At 37.4% G+C, this 26,028-nt stretch overlaps 2 protein-coding genes across 3 annotated transcripts in view; one reads left to right on the forward strand and one right to left on the reverse strand.

The window, feature by feature from the left end:
• The window catches only part of COG5 (component of oligomeric golgi complex 5), a 365,256-nt gene extending 353,303 nt beyond the window's left edge, over nt 1-11,953 (reverse strand). For both annotated transcript variants that reach the window (XM_025381265.1, XM_025381264.1), the window contains exons 1-3: nt 11,089-11,953; nt 5,594-5,733; nt 2,230-2,287 (exon numbers count right to left, since the gene is read on the reverse strand). In XM_025381265.1, coding sequence (XP_025237050.1) covers nt 2,230-2,287; nt 5,594-5,733; nt 11,089-11,275 — 385 coding nt within the window. In that variant the 5' untranslated portion in view covers nt 11,276-11,953. The remainder of the gene's footprint in view (nt 1-2,229; nt 2,288-5,593; nt 5,734-11,088) is intronic.
• Nucleotides 11,432-25,237, forward strand: DUS4L (dihydrouridine synthase 4 like). Its single transcript, XM_025381272.1, has 7 exons — nt 11,432-11,493; nt 14,316-14,452; nt 18,453-18,574; nt 21,007-21,124; nt 22,486-22,608; nt 23,665-23,891; nt 24,609-25,237. Exons 2-7 carry the CDS (start codon nt 14,337-14,339, stop codon nt 24,854-24,856), a joined length of 954 nt encoding a protein of 317 aa, XP_025237057.1. The 5' UTR covers nt 11,432-11,493; nt 14,316-14,336; the 3' UTR covers nt 24,857-25,237.
• The last annotated feature ends 791 nt before the right edge of the window (nt 25,238-26,028 follow it).

Consider the following 26,028-nt stretch of genomic DNA (forward strand, 5'->3'; position numbering starts at 1 on the left):
AATTCAGTCTAGCAGTGTATTTCAAATATTTTAATCTTTGAAGAACATCCTGGGAAAAACAAGCACATTAAAGAACTAGAACACATATTTAACAGCCACAGTGAGAAATATTTCTGTTGTGGTGATTCATCTAGACCTATATACACTCAATGTACTACCATGCCATCCTTATAAATAAAAAACTAGCATGTTTTAAAAATTGCCATTAAAGTATTACTTGCTCTCAGAAATGTATAAAAATATTATGAGATTTAAACACATAATTAAAACTAGTGAGCTTCTGCACAACCAAAAAAACTATCAATAGAATAAACAGACAACCTACAGAACAGGTGAAAATGTTTGCAAACTATGCATCTGACAAAGGTCAAATATTCAGAATTTATAAGAAACTTAATTCAACAAGCAAAAACACAACTCCATTAAAAAGTGGGCAAAAGACAAAAAGACACATTTCTCAAAAGAAGGCATACATGCAGGCAACACACACATTAAAAAAATGCTCAACATCACCAATCCTCAGAGAAATCAAAACCACAATGAGATACCATCTCACACCATTCAGAATGACTATTATTAAAAAGTCAAAAAACAACAGATGATGGTGAGGCTGCTGAGAAAAAGGAATGCTTATATGCTCTAGGTGGGAAGGTACAGCCACCGCGGAAAGAAGTTTGACAATTTCTCAAATAACTCAGAACTACTATTCGACCCAGCAATCCTGTTACTGAATATACATTCAAAAGAAAATAAATTGTTCCACCATAAAGACACATGCACTCATATGTTCATCGCAGCACTATTCACAATAACAAAGACATAGAATCAACCTAGGTGCCCATCCACAGTGAATTAGATTTTAAAAACATGGTACATATATACCATGGATACCACACAGCCTTAAAAAAAGAATGAAATCATGTCCTATACAGTAATATGGATAGAACTGAAGGTCATTATCCTAAGCAAATTAAGGCAGGAAGAGAAAAATCAAATACCACACAGTCTCACTTATTAGTGGGAGCTAAACATTGGGTACTCATAGACTTGAAGATGACAACAATAGACAATAGGGACTACTAGAGGAGGGAGTACCTAACTGTTGGGTACTATGCACACTACCTGGGTGACAGGATCATTTGTATCCCAAACCTCAGCATTATACAATATTCTCAGGTACAAACCTACACATATACCCCCTGGATCTAAAATAAAAGTTGAAATGACTAAAAATAATAATTAATTTCCAGTACTAAGTCAATCAGTACTTAGAGCTTCTTAATTTTCCTAAGAACCTAGTCAGATATGTATTCCAGATTTCAAACAACTATTTCCAAAAATATTAAGTTCTTCATCAGGGTATCTTAGAAATACTGTACATGCTGAGAATAAGTTAATATCTTTTGGTACATAAGAAATACTGGGGGAAGCATTACAGAATATTACATCACAGAAAACAATATCCTCTCTCAATAATGTGATCAACATAGGGAAAAACCACTTATCTTTATTTTGATGTACAATGATTAAAAATAGTAATCACAATAATGTAAAACACAATAGTAACAATTCATATTTATGAGATGTAGTTTAATCAAGAGGGAATGAAAAATTCATAAAATATTTAGTCAAACAAAAATAAGCAGATTTGTAAAAATAAAAATCCAATTATTATTCGACTATACTTTCATTAAAAAGAGTTGCAGAAAAGGCTCCAAGAAAGGCAAAAATAAGAAAAAAATTCCAGCCTCCTTCCAGTACTACCCACTCTGGTATTGTTGATGTTTTTATTGTTTTAATTAACTAACACAGGTGCACTAAATATGTGCAGGCATTGTTCTAAGTATCTTGCTAATTCATTTAATCCTCAGAATAATGCTATGTTAGTACATACTATACTCTTTTACAAATAGGAAAACTGAGGCAGAGAAGGGTTAACTAACTTGCCCAAAGTCAAACACCTAGTAAGTAGTAAAACAAGGATTTGAACCCAGACCATGTAGCTCAGGGGCCAGCAAAGTTTTACTAAAGTTTTACTGAAACATAGCCACACACATTTGTTTTCATATTATCTGGCTACTTTCACTCTACAATGGCAGAGTTTAGTAGTTGCAACAGAGACTATGTGGCTGGCAAAGTCTAAAATACTTCCCATCCAAAGTAGCTTGCCAAAGCTTGCCAATCCCTGGTCTAGTCCTACATAATCTCTAGCAGTTAATAGAAATATACCTTCCAACGACTCAATCCCAGTTGCTTGTGCCAGTAAATCTTCATGTCTCGCAACAACCTGAAAATCAAAAACAAATGATTAGCTTTTGCTCTGTTAGATATTTTTCCTTGTAACCACAATGTAGAATGGAAGGTCTCGCTTGGAGTAGAAATGAGGCAAATACAAATACAAAAGAAAAAACACAGGTTTTTAAGGTGTGTCTGAGATGAGTTATAAGTAGGAACACACATACATTTACAGTTCAACACAGAGCAAGAGGAGTTAAAGCCTTTTCTTAGCCCTGTCTTAGTCTGTTTGGACTACAAACACAAAATATCTTAGACTGGGTAATTTACAAACAGAAGAAATTTTTATTGCTCACAGTTCTAGGGGTTGGGAAATCCAACAACAAGGCACTGGCAAATTCAGCATCTGGTGAGAACCCATTCCTCATAGATGGTACCTTGTATCTATCTTCACATGGTGGAAGGGGCAAACAAGCTTCCTCGGGCCTCTCTTAGAAGGGCACTAATCACCTCCCAGAGCCCCTAGCTTTTAATACTATCATATTGGAGATTAAGTTTCAACATATGAATGTTAGGGGAACACAAACATTCAGGTAAGCCCCTTGCTATCTTAATGAAATGCACAAGTGGAGTTGTGCCAAAAAATGTACAAAACCAGCTCATTGTTGCCACAACATTACTATGTTTTCCCTTTAAAGAATATTTTCAAACATCAGGTTCTCTTTGTTCTTGAATTTGATTCAGCACCACCAAGGCCACATCCTACTCTGGAAAGATACAGCACTCAGTGCTCACCTATACCTGAACATCTCTCTGCTTCCAGTTTCCCAGTGTCACACACCCACAGCAAATCCTTTTCCCTATAGATGTTTGATACTTTTATGAAAATTAGGGCACTGCAGATGGCCAGAACAAAAAAACCAAGAAGGTTACAAGTTAAAGGCCACATGCAAGAGATTCCCAGAAACATCAAGAAATCATTCAAATCTTTAGAATAATGCAGGAATCCTTATTATTGTGTGCCTTTTATTCCAATGAATATGAAGTTTCATGTCTAGGTTGCTGACTGAAGTTCTTAATCACCAAAGATTAATTCACTGGAACCCCTAAATCCTCCACTTTGTCCTGTTTCAGATATCACTGTCATTCTGTCAAGTATCTTTCTCTCGTATCTACTCAAAGTATTACCCTTGGTCATCTCAGTCTGTTACTTGTAAGGTTCCCAGAAGATGTCCAAATTTTTCCCAGTCTACGGATACAGTCCTCAATATGTCCATCTTAACAAGACAAACTTTCTTAAAATTATCTATTCTCTTTTATCACTAGTAATACTTTGGTAAGGTTAAAAAGCCTGAAACTATAGTTTCATAGACTCCCTTGCAACCAATTAAATGATTTTTCCAAGAGTTGTGGAAGACAAGAGAGAGGAAAGCTAGGCCAGGCACGGTGGCTCACACCTGTAATCCCAGCACTTTGGGAGGCCGAGGTGGGTGACTCATTTGAGGTCAGGAGTTTGAGACCAGCCTGGCCAACATCGTGAAATCCTGTCTCTACTAAAAATACAAAAAAATTAGCCACGTGTGGTGGTGCACGCATGTAGTCCCAGCTACTTGTGAAGCTGAGGCAAAAGAATCACTTGAACCCGGGAGACAGAGGTTGCAGTGAGCCAAGATTGCACCACTGTACTCCAGCCTGGGTGACAGAGCAAGACTCTGTCTCAAAAAAAAAAAGAGAAAGAGAGAGAGGAAAGCTTACTGTTTCAGCTAGTAATAAAGGTTCTGAGACCTGAGAATTTAGACACAGTTAAGAGAACCACATTGACCACTCCAGTATTTAGTCATCAGGTATCTAGAAGCAGAATTTTAGCACTGGCATGGAAGGTAAGAACAGGTACTTCCAGGCCTCTGTATTGTATCTGTGGTAATTCCTTCAACTCAGTCCACTAGCTATTCACCCAACAATTTTATAAGTATCCAAACTCTCTGTATGAAGTGTCTTTCTTAGAGTGATTTCTAGTTCCTGCACTAAACCCTAATAGTAAATATTTTACAGTTTTAGACATCTCACTGATATAGACTACTGAGACTCCCAGACTTCCTCTACTTCACATCCTAGGCTACTATAACTTCTCTCTCTCTCTCTCTCTCTCTCTCTCTCTCTTTCTTTTTTGAGACAGAGTCTTGCTGTTGTTGCCCAGGCTTGAGTGCAACGGCACGATCTCGGCTCACTGCAAGCTCCACCTCCCAGGTTGAAGTGATTCTCCTGCTTCAGCCTCCCTAGTAGCTGGGATTACAGGCACCCGCCACCACGCCCAGTTAATTTTTGTATTTTTAGTAGAGATGGGGTAGTGCCTGTTGGCCAGGCTGGTCTGGAACTCCTGACCTCGTGATCCTCCCACCTTGACCTCCCAAAGTGCTGGGGTTACAGGCATGAGCCACTACGCCTGGCCTAAACGTGTTTTCTAAGTATCTGCCAATAAAGATTGAAATCAAATTATATATAATCAGACTTTTAGAGTTAAAATGACCTTAGAAGTCATCCCAGTCCTATCTAAGCCACTCAAAGAAACTAAGACACACAAAAAAATCAAGTGGATATGTCTCAGGTTATACCAAATCTATGTTTCCTGGTAAACGATTGATGTTTCATACATATGTTCATTCATTTAAATATGTATTAAATACCTACTCTATCAAAGGCAACACTAGAAATTATACCATAAAATCGCCCTATAAAAATTACACAATTTTAGGAGAGGAAGGAATCTTCAAAGTTATCTACTACAGTCTCCTCTTCCTCTTGCTTACTCCAACCCATCTGATAGATTAAAAAACAAACAAAAAAGCTAGACTTAAAGACATTAAGTGAGATTAAAGTCAGTTAACAGCATAGCTAAAAGTAGGACCCGTCTCCTAACTTCTCATATTGTATCCTACTCAGAATAACATTTATCAACTTTCTGTAATTTCAGCAAATGGTACATTTTGTGCTTATAAAGTATGAATTGCCAATGTAACATCCCAATTTTTTCTTATTCACATTGTTTTACTTCCAAAATTCCATTTTCTATTATCTTTATCGAACACATCCTATTTTTTGCCCACTAAATTCGTTGCACAGCAGTTAAGGTGGTGAACAGGAAGTATGAATGAAAGGCTTTGGTGAGGTGGTATATTAGTTTTTTAACAAACAAAAAGTGGTTTACAGAAAATTTCAAAAATTTACTTTGAAAAATAAGTCACACTGGTAAGTATGCACTTCTTCATGTAAATATGCATTTGTATTTAATAAGATTACAAAAATGCTAAATTATCACTTTAGGCTAAATATCCATAGGGACCCTGAAAATCAGAATTACCTGTAAGTGTAGTTCTTTGTCCAACTGACTGATTCCTTGGGCAAGTTTTGCTAGTTGTTCAGCAATTACAGCTTGATGAATAGATTGAGAAGTGTAAGTCTTTACATCAAAGTCTTCGTTTAAAAAGTCACTATAACACTCTGGATTGGGGAAAAAATAAAGAAAAGTCCTTAATTACCCTGTACTAAACCAGTTATTAAACAACAGAACAATGATAATCATAATTAACATATTTTGATCCCATACTCTGAACCACCCCACTACACTGCTTAATGCTTACTTTTATCATGACCCAACAAGAAGTATAACATTGAGAAAGAGATTAAAAACATAACTACTGGCCAGGCGCAGTGGCTCACGCCTGTAATCCCAGCACTTTGGGAGGCTGAGGCGGGTGGATCACCTGAGGTCAGGTGTTCAAGACCAGCCTGTCCAACATGGTGAAACCCCGTCTCTACAAAAATACAAAAATTAGCTGGGCATGATGGCAGGTGCCTGTAATCCCAGCTACTCGGCAGGCTGAAGCAGAAGAATAGCTTGAACTCGGGAGACAGGTTGCAGTGAGCCGAGATTGTGCCATTGCACTCCAGCCTGGGTAACAGAGCGAGACTCTATCTCAAAAAAAACCAAAAAACAAAAAAAAACCTACTAGCTATAACTATTAATGCAACACAACAAGATCATTGCCAGTGAAAAGACAACAGGAAAATTGGCTATATATATAAAATATTTATGGCCTCAGATATCTCTAGATCAATACACAAATACTGTTACAGCAAAGTGAATTTGGAATTTTAGTAACAATAGGAAATATAAATTTATAGGTGTTACTGAAATTTAGGATTTATGAGTGAAATATGTTAACGGAAAGAAAAGTTGTTTAAAATAGGCCCCTAATAGACAGAAAACAGAAGTAATTCTAGGTGTTAAAAAGATATCCCTCAATATAGAAATCCACAAATCTATGGATGAAAGAAAAATTAAGAGAATTGAAAGTTAAAAATAGATACCCAGAAGGGAGCTCATGGTAACCATGTACCAAATCTCCTAATGATATAGTAGATACAATTAAAGCTGCCTTCGGAGAGATGATGAAACAAGCAAAATAGAGTACTTATAAGAAAACCTAATTGTCTACATCCGCTATAATGTATGCTCCAAGAGGGAAAGAAGGTCTTTGTTTTGTTTGCTAACTCATCTTCAGTGTCTGAACAATACCAGACACATGGCACGTTCCATGAATTAACAAATCTATACATCAGCTGATAGTATCATTCTGGTAACAACAACAACAAAAATAAAGTCTCATACTCTTGATTACTCTTAAAATGTAGTGGAATGAAAGAAGGAAACTGCTACTTGGCTACTTTTAAGTCTGAGAACCACATTTCCTTCTAATTTGCCAAGTGCTTCTCAGAACTAAGAATCCTGTCAGCCAGACAAATGAAAAAAAGCGCTTCCAAGCAAAGGGAAGGCTCAGCAGTGGCAAATGCCATGGCATATTTTGAGAAATAAGGGGAATACTGATTTCAGTGTGTCTAGATCGTAGCACGTGTATATTGGGCAGAAATGGTAAAGAATGACAGATGTGATTCCAAAGGTTGGAGGGCAGTTTGAAAAGAGGTTTGTAAGACATTCAAAATGTTTAACCATATCTCGTTTAAGCCAAGAAACTGCACTATCAACTTTATGTTCCAAAACAATAATCCTGGCAGCTGTATAGAGGATGATGGAAAAAGGATTAGTCACACAGCAATGTGCTGAAGTTGCCTCTTCCGGCTCTTGAGCACTGACTGTTAAATTTTCAGGAATTCTCTGAGCCAGTTGACCTTTCACACAGATATCTTAAAATCTACGATGGTGAGAGTATTTACACCATGGCAATCAGCAAACACTACAAAATCAGGGCTTTTTCTATTTTCCCACAAAGCCAATTAACAATATACCCAAGAAATACAACCACAGAGGCCAGTAAAGTACTATGTTAACAGCCTAAGTGACATAATGAAGGCCTGAATAAGACCTGAATAAGTGGCACTAAGAACGTCAAAGTGACAAATTTGACAAATATTCACACTGCATAGGATGTAGGACTTACTGACAAGCTGAAAATGGGTGATCAGATAAAACAAACAAGGATGATTCCCAAATTTCTTGATTAAGTAACTGATATAGGAAATTTAGTTTTACACTAAGTTAGACCACTAGACACTGAACACACAAAGACGAACATAAACCTCTGCCTCCAAAGAATTCATAATTTACAAGGGGAACAAGCACACATTTACCTAACAACACAGTAAACACAGATACAGAGACTACCAGAGGAAAAGATTAGGAGAGAATAGAAAAAGTGATTCCATTTCATTTTTTCATATGTAAAACTTGTACTATTTGTTCATATGTAGGTTTTCATGTGTATTATAGAACTGGCACTACTTGTTTACTATCAAAATAGAAATGTCCATACAGGTTATGGAACGGCATATCATAATAAAATTAAGATAGAAATGTCCAGTAGGCAGTTAAAAATATAGTTTTATAATTCAGAAGACAGGTAAAGATCATACTGAAACCACAGAAAAGACCAGATGATTTAGGAAAAAAAGTTTTAGAATGCACAGAAAGGCAGAAAAATGAGGAAGATAGGAAAGTTGGGGGTGGAGAGAGAAAATGAAAGCAATCAAAGAGACTAAAGAGTGCTCAGGGAGAAAGAAAGAGAAACAAAAAAGAATGGCAAAAGCCAAAAGAAGGGATAAAGAAAGTTAGTAGTAGTAGTATCACAGAGCTTACAAAGATCAAACACAACAGGATGTGGCATTTGAGGGCTTACAGCCTTTGAAGAGATGAATTATATAATGCTTCTCTTTTATAGTTTCCTCATTCCTATAGGAGGCATATCATAAACACCTCACCAATTTTCATACTATGCATCTGTGCTCACCAAGCCTATCAATTCGATACTGTCATTAGCCAAATCCCTAATACAGTGAATGAAAGTTTCTGCTGGAAATGCTTACTTCCTCAGGAATGTTGGGGGTGGGAGGGGTAACAGAGACAGCTTAATTCAGAACAAACTGAACTACAAGTATCTACAGGAACCTGGAAAAGAGCACTTAGAGAATTAAGAATTTTTTAAAAGCACAGCACCCATAAACCACATGAGAAAAGTATTTCAAGAAAGGAATTAAATGCTATTACAAGTTAAAGGAAAGGACCAAAAAAGTGTCCATTTGTCGTATGTGCAAGAAAATCATTGGAAACCTTGCAAAGTTATTTCAATGGCATAGATTGAGGGTGACTGAGTCCCTAGGAAACAGGAAGAAAAAATCCAGAGCAAAGTAGGAGGGACTATCCTTAGAAAGGAGCAGAGACTTGGCTGGGCATGGTGGCTCACGACTGTAATCCCAGCACTTCGGGATGCCAAGGTGGGCAGATCACGAGGTCAGGAGTTCGAGACCATCCTGACTTAATACGGTGAAACTCCGTCTCTACTAAAAAATACAAAAAAATTAGCTGGGCATGGTGGTGGGCGCCTGTAACACAGCTATTCGGGAGGCTGAGGCAGGAGAATGGCGTGAACCCGGGAGGCGGACCTTACAGTGAGCCGAGATCACGCCACTGCGCTCTAGCCTGGGCGACAGAGCCAGACTCCGTCTCAAAAAAAAAAAAAAAAAAAAGAAGAAAGAAAGGAGCAGAGACTCCACTTCTGTTGCAATTGAAAAGGCAAGGGGAAAAAGGTGCAATGGATGGTTATAGGTTGAAGTTAAATTTATAGCTTTGATGGGCAAGAAATGGAGAAAGTTCACATCTGATGGCTCCTTTTTTTCTCCCCAGGGAAGCTGAAAGTCATTTGTTGAGCTTGAAGGAAAAGGTTTGAAAAGGATAAAGAAGATTTAAATAATCACTGTGGAGAACAGCAGAGAACCAAGGAGGAAAATACAGAAGGCAGAACTGAAGACTGTTTACCCTCCAAGAACTGATTACAATTCCTGAAATACACCCTACTGAAACATATATCCAGTGTTTGGACTGTATTGTCCCTTCCACTGTTCACCTGGGGAAGTCCTATCTACAGTTTAAAACGTCTCCACCTAGAAAGCCTTTTCTGACATTTCCTAACCAGTTCCCAACCCCCAGTTATCATTCTCCTCTATATTAATGCTCTACTTTATACACAATCCAATTGCTATCTTACATCACTGTATTACAGCACCTACCTTAATAGCCCTACAAGATTATTTCCTCTACTAGATGGTGAACTACCTGAGGGCAAGAATTGCACATATATCAGGAGCAATTGCAAATATATCAGGGTCTCTGCCTTGTATCTTAATTTACATTCAGTTTAATCAAGTTTTAGACAGAGACCCTGACCTAGTTTCCAACACAAAATAGTTCAGAAAACATCATTGCTTTTGACAAAAGTACATACATTATCATGAGAAAGCATGTAATTCAGGATGACAATAAAATATTCAACAGTCAGAGAAAATAAACAACAATTTAGAACTTTATTTCATTTATTACCCACTTTGGTCTTCAAATGTGTTCATGTGCTTCTAACTGCGACGATCACTTTAGAAAACATTCTGCACCTACTGTATGCAAGATACTGCTATTCACATTGTGGGATATTAAAAAAAAAGTTCGCCATACAGAAGAGATTTTAAAAAGTATACAAATGATTTTAGTACAAGGTAGAATGCGATGGCCACTAGAGAAAAAATTAAAAACAGGTGAGAAAGGCTTTATTTTTATGCTTATAAATTTGAACTTTAAATTCTGAAGGATAAGAGATTCGGGCATGGTAACTGGATTGACACAACTGAATATGCTTTTCAAGTATATCTAACTTTTCTTATTTTGGGCAACTTCTCTCCAAACTGACTAGCAATAAATCTGACTGCTAGATTCTGTACAAATGGTTAATCCCAACCTGAACGAATGCCTCAAACCTTCTCCCACGTCTCACTGTGGATAACTGCCTCATAAAGGAGTGGGGAAAAAAAACCGGCTGCGAGAGGGGTGACCTGTATAGTCCATTTGTTAAAGGAGTAGGCGTTTCCAGTTCTACTTTAAAACAAGGCCCTACTTCATCATGCGTCTGCCGTCTGTTCTAGATCTTACACTTTTGAAGAGCTCGAACGCTACACCCGTTCAAGAACTGCGGCAGCAGCCCGTGGCTGCCAACGCGGGCCACAGGGTTTGGTCTCCCTAAACTTCAGGGAAGCTGGAGGCATGGGGGGGGTCGAGTTGAAATGAGGAGCAAACAGAAACCAGGTATCCCCAAGACACCGGAAAAGAGGGAGCTAGTCCCAGAGGAAACAGGTTGGCTAGAACAGTACCCAAGCCAGGGGGCCGGGCGGAGGGGAGTGGTCACGTCCAGACTGGAAAACTTTCTGCAAAGCAACGGGTTGGATCCACCTCGCTGTCCAGGTGCGGAGCAGCGCAGACCCCCAAACCCACGACCTGGTCAGACCCCGTCTCCTTACCGTCCTGCAGAAGTTCCCGGACTGTCGCTGCAGCAGCTCCAGAACCTCGAGCCCCGAGGCCAGCCACAACGACGCTGCCGTCGCCACCTTCCATGTTGGCAGGTGCCGGGTTGATGTCGTCAGCGGCAGAACGGCCCCGCCCAGGTGGTGACGCAGAATCTCGGCGCCGCCGAACCAACCAGCCCATGGCTCTAGGCCGGCCTGGCGAACTGACTTATCCCGCAGCTGGGCTAAGCCTGGCTAGGAGCCGGGTGGTTACTCAGGCAGTGGGCGTCCGGGGTCCGAGTGCTCTGCGCCCAGCGCACCGAGGGAGCCAAGGCCGTCCGGCCGGCGCTTTCCGCTGTCTTTAGCAGCAGCTCTGGGCCGCGCCTCCTGGGCTGGCGTCGTGCCCGGGCCAAGGAGAAGGTGGGCACCGGAACGTGGCCGCAGCGCCTATCTGTGAAGCAAGTATTAAACCTCAGAACAGGGGCCGTGCGGCGTAAGGCAGGAGAGCAGAGCGGAGGTTTCAGGGAGCTTGGTTTGCCCTCCACACTCACAAGAGTCAGTCGTTAGTTGCTACACAGCTGTATCTGTCCCACCCCTTGACTGGCACTCCTGGGGTAATAAAAGCCCGCAGGAAATGCTTGGGAAGAAAAATTGCTGGGGATGAGGAGTGAAGAGAATTAGGGAGACTCGATGAAGAAGGAAGACTGAACCATAAAAGGACAAATAAAACTCACTGTCTCTACCCTCCTTCCTTCCCTGAGACCTTTGACCTTTTGCCTTTTCTACCTCTTCCTCACTTTCAGCCACATGTCAGACTTTTTCTTAATTACAAACTGATAAATTGTCTGTATCTCAACTAACGGTATTGAGGCTGTAAGAGCATCAGGTTGGTTCCCATTGTATCTTCTCAGCTAATACGTTCGCATTTTTGACCTAGATTTCTTTCTTCTAAGATAAATACTGATAAATTAACAGGGTCAATCAACCACAAGTATGCAAGAAAGTCTTAAGCTTCTTCGCAAAAAGAAACTGTAATATGACTTTTTCATTTTCTACAGTAGGTATGTATCCAGGAAACCAATTTTGTCCAGTTCCAGAGCTACATGGTTTTCTACATTCTGTTTCAAAAAGGTGCTACTGCTTATCCTGTGCTTATCGCTGTTCTAAGTATTTTATAAATCTAAATGCATTTCATACTCATAACACCTCAGGTAAGCAAGTCTTATGCTACACTGCATTATGCTCTCTTTGTCTCAGAGGATTTTCCCTAGTATGTAAGATCTTAGTCATGATGGGAATAGGAGTGATTCGTTCATTACTTGTGAATTAGGAATTATTTTTCCTTCCTTGACTTTATTCCCCACAGTGGAAGATTTTAGAACAGTGAATAATATTCACTCATAGAGTGAAAGTTTTGACCCCTCTACTCTGCATGCTCTCATGAGTTTACAGACATAAGACTCAATCCATATCCTAAAAGGAGCTAATAGGTAAGGCAGGAACCCATTTAAACAAACAATTGTACCAGGTGCTTTGGAATCTTTGGATTTACTTATTCCAGTAATTCCAAGCTTAGCTGCACATTGAAATCACCTGAAGAGCTTTAATAAAAACACTGATGCCTGCATCCTGAGCCCAGACATTTGGATTTAATTGGTTTAGGGTATGGCTTGGGCATCCTAACTCTTAAAAGCTCCCCAGTTCATTATAGTATACAACTAAAGTTGAAAGCTACCGATTGTTTGGTTTTGTTTTCTTTTGTTGAGTTGGGATCTAGCTCTGTCACCCAGGCTGGAGTGCAGTGGCAGGATCATGGCTCACTGCAGCCTCAACCTTCTGGGCTCAAGGGATCCTCCTGCCTAAGCTTCTAGAGTAGCTGAAACCACAGGTGCTTGCTGCTATGCCCAGCTAATTTTTATAATTTTTTTAGAGATGGGAATCTCACTATATTGCCCGAGCTGGTCTGGAACTCCTGCCTTGGCCTCCCAAAATGCTGAGTTTACAGGTGTGAGCCCAGCCCCCTGAAAGCTACTGATTTATTCTTTAAGCAAATAAATATTGAGGCCTTCTTCTGTATGCCATTTACTATGACTGCAGGAGTGGATAAAAATGAAATAATTCTTGCTAAAATAACTAATAACCTTGTTGGCATTGCACCCTTTATTTTTGCCTTACTTTTATGTTTAAGATACCTATCCCCTCCTTCCTTCATAATGGTCTCTCTCTTGGTTTCTGAGTATCACTCTTTAGGTTTATTCCTCCCAGCTCCAAAGTTCATCTTCAGTCTTTGTTGCTCTCCCCTTTTCCTCTGTTACTTAAATATTGGTGCTTCCAGCAGTTTCTTGCAAGATCCTGACATCCTTAAGTACCTTGGCTATTTTTAATTTCAACTCTTTGCCTAAAGGTTAAAGACTCTAAAGTTTGAGCAATTAGACTGTTCTAAAGTTGGCCCATATCCGATTCTTTTTTTTTTTTATTTTTTTCTGTTTCATTTTTCCTTCATACATACCTGTTTCTAAATTACTAAGGCCAAAAACTGGAATATGAAAAGTAACCAACACTGTGAAATGGTAAGATTTTAAGTATAGCAAATATAAAACATTTATAAACGCCATAATTTCATCACTTGTACCTGTACCTCTTGGGGTATAAAAGTGATTTAGAATGTAATTGTAGAATTATAATTGAAATTTTCACTAGATAATATCACATTAAAATTTTTAAAAATAATTAACGTTTGTTTATCTTCTGATTCGCAGACAACAGGATTCAAGAATTACAATAAAAGCACCAGGATATCTTTTGAAACACTGACTACTTAGAGTTGCTCTATTAATGCCATTTAACTTTCCTGAATAAAACAAGATATTTCCAAATGCTAGTCGAGTATTATATATAAAATAAACCAAATTTCTTGGCTCACCAATCCCAACAAAGTAGCATGTAAAAAATGTTTAAATAACCTGAAAACTTACAACATGGTAAACTAGGGAAAAATATCGTTTTCTACATCTTGTTTTTCCACAACTATCTTGGGTAGTTTTCCACATCTATTTATCTTACAAATAGAGGCAGCATTCTATAGTTTCATATTGGATACTGTGAAAAGAAGCTATTAATAAAAAAATTTCTGAGCCCACAAGCCTGATAAAAAACATACATTGTTGGCAGTTGAAATCGTTAGAATGGAATTAATATAGTGAAAGCATATTTTCTCTATACAAGCTTACTGTCTTTTTCAGATTCGAAACAAATCTGTATTAATGAAGAGTGACTGCATGCAGACCACAATATATCAAGAAAGAAAAAAAGATCCCATAGAAATGTTTCATTCTGGACAGCTGGTAAAAGTCTGTGCCCCAATGGTTCGATATTCAAAGTAAGTGTTGCTAAATGGTTAATGAACTAAGATGAAATTTCCCTTTTATGCTCTGACTTTTTAAAAGTACTATAAGACCACCAGCGTATGGGAACTTCAAACTCCTACCTTTGGAATCATGATTTAGAATTGAGTCATGATGCTAACGCTTGCCTAGTATATATGTGATCCTGAGTAAACAACCTCTCTGAGCTGCACTTGTTATATCTATAAAAATGGTGGTGGTTGTAACTCCTACCTATAAGTATATAGTGTATATTAAATAGATACAAGTATTGATGTGTAGATTTTTATGTGAACTTAAGTCTTGGGACAAGTAGTGCAATTACTGGGTCCTGAGGTAGTGGTGTGTTCAGTTTTCGAAGAACTATTTCTTGGTATCTTTTGCTCATCTTCTAATTGGATTGTTTGCTCTTTTACTATTGAGTTTTTTTTAAAAAAAGTTTGTTATAAAATATACGTAACATAAAATTTACCTCTCATTTTTAAGAATACAGTTCAGTAGTGTTAATTACATTCACATTGTTGTGCATCTGATCTCTAAAACTCTTTTCATCTTAGAAGATGGAAATTCTATACACATTAAACTATAACTCCCCATTCCACTGTTCCCTACAGCAGCCCCTGGCAACCATTATTCTACTTTCTCCCTCTATGAATTTCACTACTCTAGGTACCTCATATAAGTCTTATACGTATTTGTTCAAAACTGGTTTTGCTAATATTTTATGCAGCATAACATCCTCAAGGTTCATTCATGTTGTAGCATATATCAGACTATTGTTCCTTTTAAGGCTGAATAATGTTCCATTTTATGTATATTTTGTTTATCCATTCATCTGTTGATATCCATTCATATATTAATAGAACACAAGATAACTTCCACCTTTTGGCTATCGCAAACAATACTTTCATGAACTATGGGTGTACAAATACCCATATACAAATACCCATGGTTCATAACAGGTCTCTGAAACCCTGCTTTCAATTCTTTTTTGACTATGTACCCAGAAGTAGAATTGCTGGATCATATGGTGATTCTATGTTTAATTTTTTGAGCAGCTACTATACTGCTTTCCATAGCAGCTGCACCATGTTACCTTACCAGCAGCAGTGAACAAGAGTTTTAATTTCTCCACATCCTCATCAACACTTGTTATATTCTGGGAGTTTTGTTTTTTTTATTATTATAATCATCCTAATGGGTATAAAGTGGTATTTCATTGCAGTTTTAATTTGCATTTCCCTAATGATTAATGATGCTGAACATCTTTTTGTGTGTTTATTGGCCATTTGTATGTTGTCTTTGTGTAAGTATCTATTCAAGTGCTTTTATCCATGTTTTCTTGTTTTCTATTGAGTGCTGAGAGTTATTTATATACTCTAGATATATATTCTGCTTTGTCAGATATGTGATTTGCACATATTTCCTCCCTGTATATGGCTTGTCTTTTCATGCTCTTAACAGGATCTTTTGCAGAACAAAAGTTTCATTTTAATGAAGTCTAACTTATCAATTTTTTCTTTTGTAAATTGTGCTTTTGATGTCAAGCATAAGAAACCTTTATGTAGCTCCAGATCCTGAATATTTTCTCCTCAGTTTTTTTCCCTAAAAGTTTTATGGTTTTATGTTTTGCATTTAAGTCCACGATCAATTTTGCATTAACTTTTATGTAAGTGTGAGGCTTAGGTTAGGTTGCCTATGGGTATCCAATTACTCCAGCACCATTTTTGAAAGGCTGTGGGCCAGGCACGGTGGCTCACGCCATCAAATCCTAATTCCAGCACTTTGGGAGGCTGAGGTGGGCAGATCATTTGAGGTCAGGAGTTCTAGACCAGCCTGTCCAACATGGTGAAACTCCATCTCCACTAAATACAAAAATTAGTCAGCATGGTGGTGCATGCCAATAGTCCCAGCTGCTGGGAGGCTGAAACAGGAAAATCGCTTGAGCCTGGGAGGTGAAGGTTGCAGTGAGCTGAGATCGCGCCACTGCACTCCAGCCTGGGCAACAAGAGTAAAACTCCATCTCAAAAAAAATAATAAAAAAAAGAAAGGCTATCTCTCCTCTATTTAATTATTTGTTTCTTTATGAGAAATAAGCATTTTCTATTTTGTTCCATTGATCTTGTATCTTTTTCCCTGCCAATACCACAGTTTTATTATATAGCTCTATAATATGTCTTGAAATCAGGTAGACTGGTTCTTCGCAATTTATTTACTTTTTCAAAATTGTTTTAGCTATTCTAGTTCCCTTGCTTTACAAATAAATTTTAGAATGACCTTGTCTATCTCTGCAAAAAACCTTGCTGGAATTTTCATAAGAACTGTGTGAAACCTATACCTCAACTTGGGAAGAATTGACTTTCTTACTGTGTTGAGTCTCCCAATCCATGAACACAATATGTCTTTCCATTGATTGAGATTTTCTTTGATTTCTATCATCAGTTTTGTGTAGTTTTCAGGTTACAAGTTCTGTACATGTTTTATAAGACACATGGGTTTGTTTTGAGCATGTTTGTAAATAGAATTTTTAATTTTTGGTGTTCACATGTTTATTGCTAGGACATAGAAATAGATTTTTGTATGTTGATCTTATATCCTGAAGACTTGCTAAACTCACTTGTTGGTTCTAGTTTTTTTGTAAATTCCTTCAGAGTCTATAAACAACCATGTCATCTGCAAATAAGGACAGTTGGATTTCTTCCTTTTGATCATGTGCCTTTTGTTCTTTATCATGCCTTCTTGCACTGACTAAAAGTTTCAGTGCTGTGTTGAATAAGGGTGATAAGAGCAGACTTCCTTACCTTGTTCCTGTCTAAGGCAAAAGTGTTCTGTAGGAATTTTATGGATGTACTTTATGAAACTGAGGAAGGTTCCCTCTACTTCTGGTTTTCTGAGAGTTAGCTTTTTTTTTTTTTTTTTTTTACTATGTATGGGTATTTTGTCAAATGCCTTTTCTGCATCTACGTGATCATGTGCTTTTTATTATTTAGCCTGTTAATATGATGGATTAGATTAATTGATTTTGACTATTGAACATTCTGTTTTAACTGGCTTTTTCTGACAACACTCCAGCAGGGAATGATTAGGGGAGTGATTAATAATAATGATCATTACTATCTGATAGAAGTCCAAGTTCTTCACTTGGCCTCCTTCGACATCTGGTGGGTGAGGAGCTCCTCATTACTGCTGGACAGGGATGAGAGTTACAGTTCCCCATGGTGAGGGTAGCCTCATATATGCTGGGCAATAATGAAAGTCCTGGCTCTCCACTATGCCTCCTCTGAAACCACACCAAGCAGTGAGGAAGAGGAGTGCTTCATTACTGCTGGCAGGCATGGAAGTCCAGGCTCCCCTTGTGGCCTCCACTGATACCACTGGGCTGGGAGTGACCTCACTGGCCACCAGAGATGAAAGTTTCAAATCCTTACCTGGCCTTCTCGGACATCATCTCAGTAGAATGTTGGAGCACCTTGTTAACAGCCTTTAGAGGGTAGAAGTCTAGGATTCCCACTTGGCCTTTGCTAATGGAGATAAAGCCATAGCTTTTTCTACAGTATTTGGCTGGAGTAGAACTGTCTAAAAGATTTCTGTCTTACTAGGTCAGAAAGAATATTTTCCTGGTCCCTTGGTTAGAGAAGGCTTTTGTTGGGGCTGTTTTTTTTTCTGCATCCATTGTTGTTTCCAGTTGGCCAGCTTCTTCAAGTCTAGGATATTTGAGACAAAAATAAAATCCAGAGAACTCACCACCCTGTCATTCCTCAGGTCCTGAGGTCACTAGCCTGTCTGGCCATCTTTTCTTCACCTTTCAAAATTTTCTTGTGTTTGTTTTATATATAATATCCAGGGTTTTTAGTAATACTTAGCAGGAATAGTAGGGAAAAGTAAAGATCCTCCATCTCCCCGTAGGTAGAACTTTCTCTGATAAATATTTAACAATGCACTAAAATATGTTTGTGGTGTTTCTAAATGCATAATTAAGGTTTTATATGCTCACAGGTTGGCTTTTAGGACACTAGTAAGAAAATACAGTTGTGATCTGTGTTATACACCAATGATAGTTGCCGCTGATTTTGTCAAATCTATAAAAGCCAGAGACAGTGAATTTACCACAAACCAAGGTATGTGAAACCGAGTGTACTGACTTTGTAAAACTTTTTAAATTTGTTTACAAACTCAACTATCTTGTCTAATCAGAAACAACACAATTTAGAGATTTTATGTGAAAAAGTTTTAGTTCTTTAGTGTTTTTAATAAGTATTTTTTTTACCTGTTATTACTGAATGCCTTGTAAACTATCAGTGTATATACCAAAGCGTAAGGCCACTTTGAAACCCTCTCCTCTCACTAGGGCTATTAGAGTAGATGCCTGTCACACTGCCTCTAGTCTTGTACCATTCCAAACTATCCTCCAAGTGACCTATTGAAAATGTAAATTTTCCTCATTGTTCACAAGGTGGGATCCCCAGACCAGCAGCATTAGTATTATCTGGAAACTTGTTAGAAAGGGAGATTTACAGGTATACTAAATCAGAAATTCTGGATATGTGGTCCAGCAATCTGTGTTCTGAAAAGCTTTCCAGGTAATTCTGAGCTTGTTAAAGGTTGAGAACTACTGGCTTAAAGACTAAAATTTTAGCACCTGAGGATAATATACAGTTTTTCATAATCTGACCTCTAAATATATCTTCTGCAGCCTTATCTTCCTTCAGTTTCTCCCTACGCCCACTGACTTTATCCTTCAAAATTCCTAAGTTATTTTAAGTCCTTGAACATACCCTGTCTTCTCACACCAGACCCCTTTCTCTCTCTTGCAAACTGTAGTTTATGTTTCTTCATTCAGCTCTCAATATTTGTAGCCATGAATCTTTTTTTTTTTTTTATCATCCTCTACTCACGTCCTCCCTGCTAAGCACAGCCTCTTATGTTGCACTTAATTCTACTGCATTATGATTTCCTCTTTATATGCCTGTTTCTCCCATTAGGTTCGGCCTCCTTGAGGGCTGTAGCTATAGAAATAGCTTGATTTGTATCCTTAGCATCTAGTACAGTGTTGGAAATATATTAGACCAATAAATGGTTGTTAAATTGAAATTCTGTAACTCTCTTGAGCTACAAAAGAGAAAGCACCTTACATCTCCTTAAAGAATAAAGCAAATTCTCCTAAACTATCATAATCCTATAAATCAGTGGATTGCCATAGGAATCTTGAATCAATGCAACTAGGATGATGCCAAGAAATCTGCATTTTTATAAACATCCAATGATTTTCGTACAAGTATTCCTCAAAAGAAATGCTGAAATACATCTAAAAAGAGTTCATAACACTGACCCAAGGATAAGAAAAATATGTTCTTTAAAACATAGGAAGCTTTAATACATTTGGCTGTATTAAAATTTAAACCTTTGGGCCAGACGCGGTGGCTCATTCTTGTAATCTTAGCACTTTGGGAGGCCAAGGTGGGTGGATCACCTGAGGTCAGGAGTTCGAGACCAGCCTGACCAACATGGCAAAACCCTGTCTCTACTAAAAATTAAAAAATTGGCTGGCTTTGGTGGCAGGCGCCTATACTCCTAGCTACTTGGGAGGCTGAGCCAGAGAATCACTTGAACCTGGGACACAGAGGTTGCAGTGAGCTGAGATTGTGCCACTGCACTCCAGCCTGGGTGACAGAGAGAGACGCTGTCTCAAAAAAAAAAAAAAAATTTAAACCTTTATATGTAAGAGCACAAATATGCTCAAAGACAAAAAACTGAGGAGAATATTTATAACACATGATAGATAGCAATACTAATTTCTTTGTTTTATAAAAAAATTACAAATAAGAGGAATGACTATATATAGAAAAATGCAAAGAATATGAAAAGAGCTCACTAATTAGAATATTCAAATGTTGGATATACACTGTATGATAAGTTGTGAGGAAACAAGAACTTTTATCCATATTGGTGTATGTATATATTGGTAAACTCTTGGATGATAATTCTGTAATATCTATCACAATGTTGTATGCTAAATGACTATTAACAATTCTACTCCTAAGAATTTACCCTATGAATATACTCAGAGCATGTGAAACAGTCTAAAAATACACTGTATGGTCCATCCATACAGCGGAATATCCCACTATAAAGAAGAAAATAGGACTGAGTACATCTCCCAGATATATCAGGAAAGAAAGGAACAGTAGGCATAGTGGTATTTATAGAATGTTCACACTTGTTTAAATTTTACAGGTATACAAAAAAATTGTTCTGGAATGCAGGTAAACTAATTCTCACCTTTGGGAAGAGGGTCTATTTTGTCAAAAGTGTTAGAATTGTTTTCATTTATCAAATTTTGTACTGTTTGAATTTTTTACTGAGTGTAAATTGCTTTTAATTTAAAATATTTTAAATTGTTTAATGTTATATTATTTGGACAGATGCTTCTTAGGCTAAAAATCGTTATTGCTCTTTTATCCTGTGCAAACATTAAAGTTTGGGGGGGGTGTGTGTGTGTGTGCAGGGTTTTTTCCTGTGAATTTTAACGTTGAGCTATTCATTTTGTCAGGTGATTGCCCATTGATTGTTCAGTTTGCTGCTAACGACGCAAGACTTTTATCTGATGCTGCTCGTATAGTCTGTCCTTATGCGAATGGAATAGACATTAACTGTGGTTGCCCTCAGAGGTAAAGCTCAAAGAAGTTGGAAGAATTTTCCAAGAGATTACAAAAAAAACTATGTGTGAACATGGTAAAATATCTTTCTAGTTTTCCAAAACTTAAAAAGAAAATAGAGTTACAGCCCCAGGGCTCAAAACAAGAAGGAAGAAAATATAGGGAAATATAATTTAGGAACATAAATTCAAAGGTCTTTTCTGATGACTGAAACGATGTATAGACAGGTGTTTTGTCTCGCCTCACCAATAGAATTTTTATGTGGCTGTGCCTTGAATCTCATCCATAAGGAGTTATATGAGAATCTAATATTTACGGCAATCCCTAAAATGTATTTTTACTGTCATGTCAGATATGCTTGCTCTGAAAACAGATTGTTTGACTTAGGAAATCACCATATATTTCCTCCTAATTAATTCTCCTTATAAAAATACCTTATTATGATCACCTTTTCTTTCTATACCACAGTTATTTGGTTGGGTTTAAGTAACTGGGTGTTGATAGGATGTACTTAATTTGACAATAATATTTCTTTCTTTTTTTTTTTTTAAGACGGAGTTTCCCAAATCGGAGTGCAGTGGTGCCGTCTGGGCTCACCACAACCACCGCCTCCGAGTTTCAAGCAATTCTCCTGCCTCAGCCTCCCGAGTAGCTGGGATTACAGGCATGCGCCACCATGCCCAGCTAATTTTGTATTTTTGGTAGAGACGGGGGTTTCTCTGTGTTGGTCAGGCTGGTCGCGAACTCCCAACCTCAGGTGATCTACCCGCTTCGGCCTCCCAAAGTCCTGGGATTACAGACCTGAGCCACCACACCTGTCCTGACAATAATAGTTCTACTGTACTGGCACTGTAGTAGATTATCAGTAATTGAAAATGTGTCCACAGAATAAAAGCAAAGTTGTTAAGTATAGTGCAATCTAAATCAGATGAGACATATTTGTATACTCATTAGGAGAGTTAAATAAGCTGTTTAGTGGTATTGGAATGCTGTAGGCCAAAACTATCTTTCTACTATTGAGACTAATAAAACCTCGTTATGTACAATAAACATCAAATTTGGAATTTTTGAAATCTGAAGTCATTGCAATTAATTACTTGAAATATTTAAACCTGTTTTGGTTGAATGACTTTTAACTTAATATTCTCACTTGCCAATGAAAACCATTTCTCCTGAGTACTTTTTGATCTGGGAACATGTTTTCCTAATCTCATATTGATCCACTTAGAAATGTTGAACCTATGAATTTTTTAAATCTGCTTCTATTCTAGATCACTAGAGAAATGGATGCACTTATATTTCATTGCTTTCAGAATTTTGTCTTCTCTTCCAGTTATTTATAATTCACTTGTTCATATGTTTGCTTTACAAAGGTGGGCAATGGCAGAAGGTTATGGGGCTTGCTTAATAAACAAGCCAGAGCTTGTTCGAGATATGGTGAAACAAGTAAGAAATCAAGTGGAAACCCCTGGATTTTCAGTTTCTATTAAAATAAGGTAAAGACAATATTTCAATCTATTGATACGATCATCCGTTACTTAGGAAATAAAAGATTATTCCTTTTGTCTGATGCTGTTAGGAGTGTCTATCCTAAATAAATTGGTAGCTGGTGTATGGAAGTGTTGAAAATAAGACATTTAGTAAAAGAATATATACCATAATTTTCATGTATAGTCCTGAAAAACTTCCTCTTATACTTTTAACGAAAGTTAAAGCCTCCCTTTATTGTAAGTCTCACCAAACTTTCAACTTTAGCTATGTAGTATTTAATGTTAAGAAACATTACTGGTGCCAAGTATAGAAAACAGGAAAAATATTTGCACTAAAATTTCACAATGAAAAGAAAATAAACCAGGAATCAGTTTTTCCGTGACAGGTTGAAAACATACTTCTTTTTTTAAGACAGAGTCTCACCCTGTTGCCCAGGCTGGAGTGTAATGGCACGATCTTGGCTCACTGCAACCCCTGCCTCCCAGGTTCAAGCAATTCTCATGCCTCAGCCTCTCAAGTAGTTGGGATTATAGGCGTGTGTCACCACACCTCGCTAATTTTTGTATTTTTTAGTAGTGACGAGGTTTCCCCGTGTTGGCCAGGCCAGTCTGGAGCTCCTGGCCTCAAGTGATCCGCCTGCCTCAGCCTCTCAAAGTGCTGGGATTACAGGAGTGAGCCACCGTGCCCAGCCTGAAAACATATTTCAAGATAAAGTATTATGTTCTCCCACTTGGCGATGGGGGCATGCACAGCAAATATTAAGGTTTAAATTCATCTGTGACAGTACTTTCATGGCTCTTTGATTTATCAAAGCCAAAGCATAGAAGCACTAGGTCTAAGATAAAACTTTTTTGTCCTTTGTTGTCAGTAGTGAAATAGCTAAATTTGAGGTCTTGAGTAGGAACTGATCCCTGAAGAAAACCTTGCTGATAATGACATATAGTAATAATATGATATAGCAAATCTAACTAATTTAGTAGATGAAATATCATTTTAGTCAGTTAATGTTAGCATTAAGATTTGTGTGCTGTGAACAGATAAATAAAATTTTGAAATTGTAGGATCCATGATGACCTTAAAAGAACGGTAGATCTTTGTCGAAAGGCTGAAGCAACAGGAGTTTCATGGATTACAGTCCATGGAAGAACTGCTGAAGAAAGACATCAGCCAGTGCACTACGATTCCATTAAAATAATTAAGGAAAATATGTCTATACCTGTGATTGCTAATGGAGACATCAGAAGCTTAAAGGAAGCAGAAAATGTGTGGCAGATTACTGGGACAGATGGTAAGAAATAAATACTTGGGTTCTTTTAATTGGGAAGAAATGAGAGTGGGGAAGTAATGTTAATTTGATTTTCATTTGTTTTGTTTAACATTAAGCCATATTTTCCCATTGTACTGTTTTAAGCTAAGCAATTTATTAAAATGATGTTAAGTTTTCTACCTGGAAAAACATGGATTATCTTAACTGGGATAAATTAATTCAGTTACTTTTCTGACGCCATCATATCTAGTGACCAGTGAAGAATTTTCTAGATAGCCTACTAGTAAAATAAAGCACCTAGAAATGGGAGTAAGTGAACTCGAGAATGATAAGAGCTAAAAGAACCCCAGAACTGCTGTGCAGTTTCATTATTTCCTTAAATTATTGGCATGCCAAGCCCTGTGATTGCTAGATGGGAGAATATAGATAAACTGAACTTTAAGCAGCCCAATTTATGACAGTCTAGATTTACCCTAAAGAAAAACTAAAGACTAACTGTTTAATGTAAAAATCTTTAAAAAATAAAGATTTCTATAAGTACATTTAAACTTTCCTGGTTTACAAAAGGTACCAAAATTAATTCTTTTGTAATTGAATTAAACATACTAATGTAATAAAGGCATCACAAAACCTTGGTGATAATACTTTTTAAAAAAAATTCTGTTTGCTTAATTGAGCTTGAACTAATAACCAGGGGTTCTTAATGTATGGACAAATATGGTGTGCTTTAATTTGTAGGTGTGATGGTTGCAAGAGGACTCTTAGCAAACCCGGCCATGTTTGCTGGATATGAGGAAACCCCACTGAAATGCATCTGGGACTGGGTTGATATTGCTCTTGAACTCGGGACTCCTTACATGTGTTTCCATCAACATTTAATGTACATGATGGAAAAGATAACTTCAAGGCAGGAAAAAAGGGTATTTAATGCTCTGTCAAGCACGTCAGCAATCATAGATTACCTTACAGACCATTATGGCATTTGACTAGACTTCCCAAATAATTTTAATATATACTTTTAGACCCACAGTGAAACCACAGGTCATATTTTGTACCTTAAACTAGTAGCTCCCAAATTTTAGTATAAAAACAATCCCTGGGAGCATTTTTTAACAATCAGTCATAGACCCCACCCTCAGAGATTCTGATTCGGTAGATCTGGGGTAGGCCCAGAAATACGCAGTTTAAAGAAAACTCCTGGTAGTTCAGACATCCTCATCATCCTAGGCAAACACTGACAAATACTGCTCTGAGTACTGTTATATACATATTAGGGGGATGGGTAGAGTGGGAATTTTTTCCTAAAGGAATCATGTTTTATCATGTTTTTAACATTTTAAAATAAAATTTATTTCAATACTAAGAAAGTATGGCTCATGGTATCTATAAGTTAACAAGTATGCAGGTGCAAAAAAGTGGTGGAACAAATACCAACATCCATCCAAAATGAAAAAGAACAGGAAATTCTGAATAGAATTGCACTCAGAACTTATCTTAAAAATTCCAATTGGTTAATGACATTAAATTTGGTACATTTCAAAACTTCTAGCTCCTCCAAAGATTGAAAGCTTAATAAATAATACCTGCTACCTAAAAAGATAAAATTAACTGCAATCTACCATATCTTAAGTATAGGAAATTTGATAGCCAAGCTGGAGATGATTATATATTTGAAATATTTCCTAGAGAATAGTAACCAGGTTTTGTTTTTAATTTTAAAACCTAATTTTCATACTCTCTGTTTAATGATATTACTTTTATGCCTCTCAGCAGTTGATTGTAACTTTAAAGTCCCATGGTTTGGGCGTGTTATTAATAGATTTTGTTACCGGTGGGCATGCACTGCAAGAATTAAGTATCTCAGACTGAAATAAAACAGTTCGTAATTAAAGTATTATTTATTTTCCCAACATGAAAACTGTTATAAGGAAATAATTATGTAAAACTGTTTAATTTGCGTTTGGGAATATTGAATGAATCCATTTTAACGTAAGCACCGTGGTGCCATCTTTTTTCTCAGTACATTCTGTTTTCACTTTTCAGTTAATGTATTTTTTTTAAAGATCACTGACTTTTTCATTTTCTATGAATACTGTACAAAATAGGGAGGTATGGTCAGAACTCTGAATTGAATTACCCTAGTGTTGTGAGCACAGCA

Source organism: Theropithecus gelada, chromosome 3 (assembly GCF_003255815.1).
Source record: "Theropithecus gelada isolate Dixy chromosome 3, Tgel_1.0, whole genome shotgun sequence".
NCBI lineage: Eukaryota > Metazoa > Chordata > Mammalia > Primates > Cercopithecidae > Theropithecus > Theropithecus gelada.